The 10,599-nt window shown below is 31.1% G+C and overlaps 1 protein-coding gene across 1 annotated transcript; it reads left to right on the plus strand.

Moving 5' to 3' along the window:
• Positions 1–3,417: 3,417 nt before the first annotated feature.
• LOC130440793 (5-demethoxyubiquinone hydroxylase, mitochondrial) lies at positions 3,418–6,094 on the plus strand. The gene is made up of 2 exons (XM_056774126.1): positions 3,418–3,860; positions 5,644–6,094. Exons 1-2 carry the CDS (start codon positions 3,569–3,571, stop codon positions 5,925–5,927), a joined length of 576 nt encoding a protein of 191 aa, XP_056630104.1. The 5' UTR covers positions 3,418–3,568; the 3' UTR covers positions 5,928–6,094.
• Positions 6,095–10,599: the final 4,505 nt, after the last annotated feature.

Below are 10,599 nucleotides of genomic sequence, written 5' to 3' on the forward strand. Positions count from 1 at the left end.
GCTTTCTTAGGCTTGTAACATTCCCCATTTTGTTTCCGAAATGTAATTAGCTTGAAATATTTTAAAATGTCTACAATATTATTGGTAACAGTTTTAATCATTGAATAATTCGGTCATACTTTTGATAGCTTTGTTATTGTGCTAATTTAGAAAAATAAGCCAATAACGTCTTCGATAAAGAACTACATGTTTTTTCATCTTCCATTCCACAAATCTAGAATACGCGGTTTTGTAAATTTTCCGCGGTTTAGCTGGCAATAATTTTTGTGACGGTACTTTGGCTACTTCCACTAATTCCGGTGGAGTCAAAGAAACTTCGGAAACAAATATTTTTTACTTTATAGTATTGAAAATAGATTTTAAACAACCACTAAGTTCACAATTAACAAAATTAAATTTACATCTATTTGATTACTTCCTTTCCTTAGCATCGCATGTCTAATTGTCGCTGTAAGTACAATATAGTCTACTAATTTCGAAATTCAAATTTCACATTGATAATTTTCTAACTCAAATATTGTAATAATATAGTTTTTCAAGATTGAATCATCGTTTTTCCCGCCACAGAAAAAAATTGTGTATGATAATAGATTCTAGCTTTCGGTTTTTTGTCTTTGACAATACAACCTCAAGCTATAATCTAGTACTTTTTTCCCTTTTATAATAAATAACTGTTTATATATCTTTTACTAAAAGACATAGACGATTTTTTAAAACAAACCTTGAAGGTAAAGGGTAGATGTGAGAATGTTGAGATTATGGTTTTTCTTTACTGGCAAATTTTAAAATAGCTAAAACTTTTATAGATTCTACTGAAATTTTATGAAATTGTAGAAGATTCTTATATTTATAAGCTAGACTCGCGGATAATTGGGAGTTTACTGTATAGGCATTACATTTAATGGACCTATTTTCTTACAACGTTTATATTTAATGAAACAAGCACTTTACGGTAACAAGTTATATCTAACCTTCGAAAGTAAAAGAGATTTCCTTATTTTTAAAATGTTACTTTAATTTGTCCCACTCTCAAAGTACCAAATATTTTGCTAAGAATCAAAATTGTAAAGTTAAAGCACTGATTTGTTATTTCCACATTGACTGTTCTAGTTTATTGTTTCTAAGAATAATGAATACAATTTACAAATGAATGAGATTGTAAGTCCATGTCTTTCAAAGTAAGGAATAAATTAAAAATCCTTATTCTTATTTAATGACTGGTTTAATCATAACAACTACTAAGAAATTAGCATCACTACCAGCATTTTCATAATATATTTTTTCCATTAAATAAAAAACTGAAAATATATTTTTTTAATGTTCAAAATGCCCAAATTTGTACCTTAGAAATAACAAAAATGTAAGTTTGTGTGTGAAAATATTTTGATTTTTATTATTATAAATATAAATTAGTATTGATAATATCTAAATTTATAATTTTATGGAATTTATTATATAATTTTGTGTAATTTTATTAATTGCCACATAAAATCTTTTATAAAACTAATTAATTTTGTAGTTGAAGATTCATGTTATATTTGTATTTTTAATAATAAAACATTTATGTTATAGTTTACAGTTCAAGATTATTATCAATAAAAGAAAAATAGCAAATGTAGCCCATTATTTAACAAATAGCAAAATACATTCACAGGAATAATTTGAACATCAAATAGAAATATTCTTAAAATTTCGACGTTTGCTGTTATAGCCGTTCCGATTATCTGGTCTTGAATATTCTCCAAGGTTCGGCCAGGATGTGGCTCATCAATGAGTTCAGCACAGCCAGAGCTGCCTTTGAATACCTTAAATTATTTGATCACTATATAATCACATAGGAAACGTTCAAGTGATCAAATGAAAAACCTATCCACCCTTAGTACAAAAAAATATGAAATAACTACACTACGGGTGAAAAGTTTTTACCCACCCTAAGTTTGATTGATACACAACAATTAAAAACATAACCATGGATTTTTTTATTTTACAAATCACTTCTATATATAGATAAGTATACAGTAATAGTAAGACTATAGTCTGTAATTAGTACATATTTGAATTTTTTATTAATTGATGTAACCCCCTTTTGCTTTTATCATTTCAGTGCACAATTTTAGCATTTGCCATAACAATTTCGACAAATTATCGTTGTCTATTTGGTTCTATTCGTTTTACAGGATATTGAAGTAGAAGAGGACACTACTTGTTGACTTCCCTATGCAATTTATCCCACAATTCAATCGGGTTCAGGTCGGACGACTGAGACGGCCAAAACATTACTTTCAGTACATTGCTCTTTTCCAGTTCTATAAAATATTCTTCAAACAGGTTAGAAAAATGCTTGGGATTGTTGTCATGCTGGAAGATATATTTTTTGACCAGAACGTACTACATATTCCTTTAATATTTTTTATAGTCCTCTTTTTTTTCAAAATCCCTCCAATTTTTACCAAGTCTCCAATCGCTCTCCTTCCAAGCTGTTCTTTACAGTCGTGAGCTAGCAATTCCTGTGATGACTAAACAGTTTATGGAGGCGCTTACAAATACGTCTTTATTGCAGGATCTAAAGACTACAAAGCATAGTTTGCGAGCTACATTGACTAAACTTTCAAGCTAACTGTTGGTCGAGAATCTGGTACTTCTTATCTTCATATTAACATTACTGCTCTTTCCTCAGTTAGCAAAAGATTGACCAAAGAACTTTATTTTCCAACAAGATGATGTGCATTCAGCTCATGACTTAACGAATTGGTCGTAAGGCGTTTAATGACAGAGGTTGTTTTCTGTGGATTCCACGGTCACACGATCTGACTTCTTTTGACTTCCGATCAATTTTTTACAAGTGCCCGCATATAGTCTTGATGTGTGGTAAATGGTGGTTATGTTGTAGGAGGAAAAAGCCAAAAAGGTTCAGAAAGCATAGTCTATTTCAACAACTATATCCCGTTCCTAATATATAAATTTGGTGAACTGAAAAAAGTACGTACTAATATTTACTGTCCCATAAATATTGTCTATGGAATATTATGATCAATGCTATCTCAAAAACTCTTCCACAAGGAATTTCTAGTCTGTGGAAAAGTGTGACACCGTTCGAGTAGCATAATCTAAGGGTTTTATCGTAAACGATACAACACATTATACAGTATCAAAGAGGATTTTTAATTTTCAAAAAAAGCCAAAAAGGTTCAGAAGACATAATCTATTTCTAGAACTATATCTCCTCCCTAATATATAAATATTTATTCTATCGATTTGATAAACTGAAAAAAGCACGCACTAAAATTCACTGTCCCATAAGTTTTGTCTATGGAATATTATGACCAGTGCTACCCCAAAAACTCTTCAATAATGAAATTTTGGTCTGTGGCAGAGTCCTTGGTGTTATCCATGGGAGTTTGTTGTCAATTTCATATCAATACGTCTTATGTCAAAACTTTTTCACGTCGTTGTGAGTGTTGTATACATTGTTTATGACCCATTGAGTTCACAGAATTGAAAAATGACCGATTTTAAAATATATATGTAGATATCTAAGTTTTATATGTAAAAAACTAATTCCAAAATAATGTTTAAATTAACTAGAATATCGATTCCTGTCCTAAAAGGAGTTAGAACAAAAACGGATAAGGCTGTTCTCGATGAAATAATACGAGTAGATCATGCTGGAGAATTAGGAGCAGATCGAATATATGCTGGTCAGATGTTCATTTTGGGTTCCACTTCTAAAGCACCTCTGATAAGACATATGTGGGAACAAGAAAAACACCATAAAGCTACATTTGAAGAACTTATTAACAAGTATCGGGTTAGACCAACTGTAATGACACCTATTTGGAACATAGCTGGATTTGCTTTAGGTATAAAACATTAATACGTTGAAATTTATATTAAAATGTTAAGCATGTTATATAATAATTTGAATGATTATTGTATGATATTTTTGCCTATTAATACTTAATTCTAAATTTTTCAATTTTTTAACATAAATTCATGATATTTAATATCTATAAAAGTATTGGTCAATTAAAGAATAAATCCAGTACTCTTATTTTTATTCATATTGAACCTTTATATAGATTTTAATTAGAACCTAATTCAAAACCGCAACATAATATTGATTATCTCAATCAATACCCTTCTTCAAAAGTAGGGACTAAGATGAAATAAACAAAAAGAAAATTAGTACAAACACCAATTTTATCTACCATACTTGCTTATTTTTTTCTAAAGTTATATTTAAATTTCTTTAATTTCTTACTTCTTAGACCTTTTTTATATGGTTTCGTTGATAAATTATCTTGATTTTAGGTCTCTTAATTAATTCCGTTTAAAGCATAAGAAAAATCTTGACATTTCGACCTATTGTCATATTTATCAAAATATAATTTGGCATTGACACTTTTCATAATTATATAAATCAATAGATCACCTACAACATTAATATAAAAAAATCTATTTTGAATTACATTAAAAAAAATTTTATTCTAAATTATTTGATCTCAAAATAAGTAGCAATATTCAATTAAATTATTCACAGTTATATTAAGATTTATAAAATAGAATTATAAATTTCACTTATGTCTTTTGTATCGTTGATAACTATTTTTTAATGTATGTGTAATGTCTAAAAAAATTCTCTTTTTCTTCTGTTCGACTGTTTCAAGAATTTTTGAATTTTCATAATTGAAATTTGATATCTCATGGTTTTGCAGCTTTACTTTGATGACTTTTTAATCTATTTTCCAAATATTGAGATGTCTGTTCTATGTAAACAGCATCACAGTCATTACAAGGTACTTGATACACTATTTCTTTTTATTTGGGTGTTTTAGTTATTAGTTTAGTGAAATATTTTGATAATGTTTGATATCATTTTGTGACTTGTTCTAAGATCAAATTTGTTGAAATAATTTGCTAGTTGTTGTGAAGGTCCTTGAAGGAAGAAAATATATGTTCTACATTTTGATGTTTAGATTCTGTTTTGTTCCTCAATTGATTATAGTATTTGTTTATCCTTCTTTTGGATATGTTATTTATCATTTTCTCACGATAATTTTTTCTCTTGTTGGATAGCTCTATCAGCCAAACTAATAATTACAGATCTCTTTTGTGACATAGGATGACATTTAGATGACCAAGTTGGTTTTGTATACCATTCTGTTTTTATGTTATTACTGATTTTTAATGTTTTATAATGTGACATCAAGAAAATTAATTTTATCATTTTGTTTTTTACAAAAAGCATTGAATGTTTTTATTACATTTTCAATTTCATTTTTCGATACCAAAATCTTCTACATAATGGAAGATAATTGGAATATTTATGTTTAGTTTGCTTAAGACAGTTTTCTCAAGATCTTCCATTACTAATTGTGCTATAACACTCGAAGTGGATGCCCTCATAGCATAAACATAAATTTGTTTATATATTTCATTCTTGATTTTAAATATTGAATAAAATATTCAGATTTATTTCTGAAACTTAATTTTTATTATTAAATATCTAAAATGTCTTTAGTTAACTAAAGTTTGCTAATCACTTATTATGAAGTGTTACTCCCTAACTTATGTTAGTCATACAAAAGATTGTTTTCAGATGATTGCTCAGAACTATTGAAATGTATTCAATAACTTTTTTAGGTGCAGGGTCTGCCTTACTTGGAGACAAAGCAGCTATGGCTTGCACTGTTGCAGTTGAGACAGTTATTGTAGAACATTATAATGACCAATTAAGAACACTCTTAGAAGACCCCGAATCTAATAAAGAGTTACTGGAAACTATAACTAAATTTAGAGATGAAGAACAGGAACATCATGACCACGGTATTGATCAAGGAGCTGAGCAAACTCCATTTTATGAAGTATTTTCTGATGTAATAAAAACAGGATGCAGACTTGCAATAGCCATCTCAAAAGTTGTTTAGGATGAATCACATGTGCTAGCGAGTTCTGAAAGACATTTGTAATAAAGTTAAATTTGGATAAGAGTGTTGCTCTAAAATTCGTGTATATAAAATTTAGTATGGAGTATCAAAAACCTCGATGTGGCCTCCCAAATTTGTGTTAGCTCAATAAATATAAAAACATCAAAGAACAGGCTTTTGATTATTACAAACAGTTAATTGGCATTACCTGTCATAATGGTAACAATTTGACTGGTGAAGTTACCAAAAAAACAATACCAATACTAATTTCAGAGGCTTCTTTACCTATTGTGTGGGGGGTGCAATGTCAGGCGCGTCCGAGCGCTACTCGCCCCCTGGCCCGGCAATTTCAATGAAAATGCGAGGTATAACCTAGCATAATAATTACTCCAGTTGTAGAACTGTTCATAAATAAATGTGTCTAGTTTTAGCAAAAAGAGGCGCGGCAAGCAAGAGCGGCTTTTACAATAGGAACTTTTGTTTAGCATTAAATGAATTTTAATTTATGTATATATATATATATATATATATATATATATATATATATTATGGTAATATAGTGAGTATCCCATCGCTACCGAAAGGAGCATATCAGCACCTGTTTTGATTTGTTTGAAAACAGTAATAAATAGAGTTTACATTGCCTTGCTCAACCCTAGCACACAGATGCCGAATGCATGAGTTCTTGGCAGAAATTGGGCCGAATTAAAACAAAATAAGCCGAATAAGTACGATAGTGCGGAATAAGTATGATAGTATTGTATGGGAACAAATGCAATCTGCCCTAACAAACACTCAGAAATGATGTGTCAAGGAAAGTATGAGTATAAACTAGTTAAAAACCACCCTAGTTCCATTCACTAGGAGGAACCAATGCTTCCCAAAAACCCTCAGAATGAACGGGGTCGAACTAACCCTTAGGTCGTACATTAAATATCTCGGAGTGACCTTCGATCAGAAGCTAACATGGAGAAAACATATTTAGGCAGTAAGCAATAAGGCACATAATGCTTTATACAACTGCCGCAGAATGGTCGGAGGAGCATGGGTCTTAAATTCCAAAATGATGAACTGGATATACAAATCCATTGTGGGACCTATCATAAGCTATGCAGCTTTCATATGGTGGCCAAGAACAAAAAGCGAATTTGGGGAAGTAAGCCTAGATAAGTTGCAATAACAGGCACGACACGATCATGTCCCGTGGCAGCACTAAAAGTTATTTTAGACTCCTATGAAGACCTCCATAGAAAGTGATGAAATAAGAGTATACAAGTAATAGAACACGAAGCTGCGGGACCTGACTGGACTTCATGTCTTCCAAACTATACTTTACCAAAAACTATGAAATTAGAATAACAAATCGACAGCAATGAACAAATGCATTGACATGTGGGGGCAAGAATACAAGGTATAGGAACCAAAGTCGATATCCCAATGGGCTAAGAATCTCTGCTTTTTTTCAGGCGGAAACATACGCAGCTCGCTGCGCACAACGTAACTACCGCAATGCAAAGATGTTCATCCTATCAGAAAGCAGAGCAGCCCTGCAAGTACTTGATTATTATAAAATTGAGTCAAAGCTAGTATGGAACTGCATCGAATCTTTGAAATCAATGGAAGCAAACAATAAAGCTATTCGTATATGGGTACCCGAAGTACACGGCAATGACCAGGCCGATAATCTGGCGAAACAAGTCATCAATTCATTGTAATAAAGAATTGGGAAAAACTAGACGAATTGAGAAACATGGAATAAGACCCCAAGCCTGAAACAATCGAGAAGATTTCTTTCCTATTCCACCAGCTGGTCTGAAAAGGCCCTTTCATTGAACAAAGACGAACTATCCTACTGGACACTCCCCGGTGAACTACCACCTGAAGAACATCGGAGAAACTCTCGACAACTCTTATCGCTTTTGTAAAGAACCAAAAAAACGCCGACAACCTCCTTTGTGAGTGCGAGGCAATCCATAAACAAAGATTACGGTATTTACATTCAAGCTGTTTAAATCCAGAAGAGGTAATCCGCATAGCCCCCAGACACGCAGCTCACTATACAAAGTCGCTGGTAAACAGTCCGGGGTACACAATAGATCAATAGGTCAAAGTGTTGGCGATCTAAATTCACAACCTTGCGCTCTAGCTCATCTAATAAATCCATCACTGAAGGATTTTTAAAAGTGAATGCTTCTGTAAGGAAAAATTGATACTTGATAGAACCAATGGCTCTTCAAAATAATTTTAAATTTACACTTGAGTGCAGAGATATCTGATCCTGTTGAAGAACAACTATGTTGTTTCTTTTGTCTTGATAAGGATAAATCTTTGTGTATATAGTTTGGACTAATTATCTTTATCTATACTTACATCAATTGTTCTATTTAAGTTTATTAGAATTTCATATTTCTCGCCTTACTAATTGACACTACATCTCGGTGTGCGCCTCAGCCTCCTCGACAATTCGCCTCTAAACTGGTTTGTTCTTCACCAACGTTCCCCATCCTTTCACATTTATTGTTTGTTAACTGTCCATCTGATACGGAGTCTACCTCTTTTCCCTTTGTATATTTGAGTATTCATGGCATCCACTTGTCCTCCATTCTTTGAATGTAGCCATACCATCTTAACTGGACTTTAATGAATCGATCGATGTTGCCTAGTATTTCATCAATTTCTCAATTATTTCGAATTCTCCAGTCTGCTTCGTTCATTCTTATTCCTCCATATATTCTTCTAATAATTTTTCTCTAGAATAATCTTGATGTTTCTTGGTCTTTTTGTCTCATCATCCAACATTCACTGCCATAATTTACGACTGGTCTTATTTAAGTCCTGTAGATTTTTAACTTCGTTTTTTTGTGACTAGTTTTTGGTTTTTTTTAAGTGCTCCACAGTTTCGCAAAATAAACTATTTTACCACTTGGTATTCTTACTTAGTGCTTGTTGTTTAAATATCCTCCGAGATATTTAAATCCATTTACACCTTTGAAAGTGAAATCTATTATTAAATCTTCCACTCTCCAACAATCTCCTGATTCCGGGATACAGTTTTAGATTCATTAGTAACTAGGCCACACACTTCACATTTTATTTCTACATCTTTGAAAAGTTCCACCAGTCTTTCTTTATTTCTGGTTATGATTGCAATATCATCTGCATATGCAGAAATCTAGGTCGATTTATTAATCATATCACTTTTCTGATTTATTTGCATAATTGCTTTGTGCAGTAGTATCATAAAGAATGCACTTGAAAGACTCTTTCTTTGTTTAACAACTATTTTTTCATTAAATTTTTGTCTAATTACTACAAATTTATGTAGCATCTTCTGTTTTTAACATTCAGTGTTCACTTTGAGATTGTAAGCTCATATTTATAATTTTCTGCTCCATATTACACATGGGGTGCATAACGGTTACCAAAACGCATGTCAGACAGTATAAGTGTTGGTGTATAGATAGTAAACAATGTTTTCGGTACTGTTTACTTTATTATAAGAGTCATTTTATATCAGTAGAATCTGACTGCTCACATTTTATTCACAAGTTTATCATTTTTTTATTTTAACTATGTGTACATGCAGCAATAAATAAAAATATAAAAGATTTCTTTATATTTTCCTAGCATGTATACAGATTTAGTATTTGAATTTTTCTATATAAATTACCTGTAAACTAATTTCAGAATAAATATTAAACATTTCACGCACTTTTTTTAAATATTCACCTTTTTGATATTAATATCCCTTAGCCTATCCTTATTGTCACATGCATGAATACTATTAGTCCGGTCAAATTAGACGAAAAAATAAGAGATACATAAATAAACAAGCTGAAAATGTGTAATAATATTTTCATAATTAAAAATAACATTTTAAATCTCCTCAATGTTTTGGTACTAGGAAACAAATTTACTCGAGGTCAAAGAAAAAAAATAGGTTTTTCCCCATTTTTATCTAAGTTTTATCATAAAACTACCACAGACAAAAATTGTAGATCAGAAAAATTATCTATAAGAAATGTATCAATACTTTGTTCCTTAGAGCCACCGTTTCTGAAATAAAACAACTCAAAAGCTTGTAATAATCAAAATATGGGAAAGTACGCCAAGTATATACATCTCTGAAGCTGTAATAGAAGTGAATTTTTTGCAGTGATAAATGTGGTTGCAAAAAGTTGACTGCTCTGTTCTGACTTTATTTGACTACAATAGAGGTTTGGTACTAACGAAGAAGCATGAGAGATGTGATAAATTGCTTTTTATGTAATTTACTTACATACAGGATGAAGAAGTATTTGAAGGTTATGAAGAAAACGAATATATTCCTATTTTGCTTCAATTTCCAACCCTTGTTAATATCCTTTATTATGTAATAGTTTCAAACTAAACAGAATCACCATAAATTTGTTAAATTACTAGGAAAACTATTGATGCATATCTTATAGATAATTTTATAATCTACAATTTACGTCTGAAGTCATTTTATGATAAAACCTTCCGTTTTGCTGAAAATCGCGAAGACCCCATTTTTTTAACCTTTGATCTCGAGTATTTTTTTAGGTACCGGAACGATAAGAAGTTTTGAAATGTTATTTTTAATTATATTTTAAATAATATCCCTCACTTACAGCTGAATTCATATATCTTTGATTGTCTAGATTGACCGTAC

This window comes from Diorhabda sublineata, chromosome 2 (assembly GCF_026230105.1).
Source record: "Diorhabda sublineata isolate icDioSubl1.1 chromosome 2, icDioSubl1.1, whole genome shotgun sequence".
Classification (NCBI taxonomy): domain Eukaryota; kingdom Metazoa; phylum Arthropoda; class Insecta; order Coleoptera; family Chrysomelidae; genus Diorhabda; species Diorhabda sublineata.

Coding starts and splice junctions, on each gene's coding strand:
- LOC130440793 (XM_056774126.1), top strand. CDS start 3,569: ATGTTTAAATTAACTAGAATATCGATTCCTGTCCTAAAAGGAGTTAGA. Junction 3,861..5,643: donor CATAGCTGGATTTGCTTTAG/GTATAAAACATT, acceptor TAACTTTTTTAG/GTGCAGGGTCTGCCTTACTT.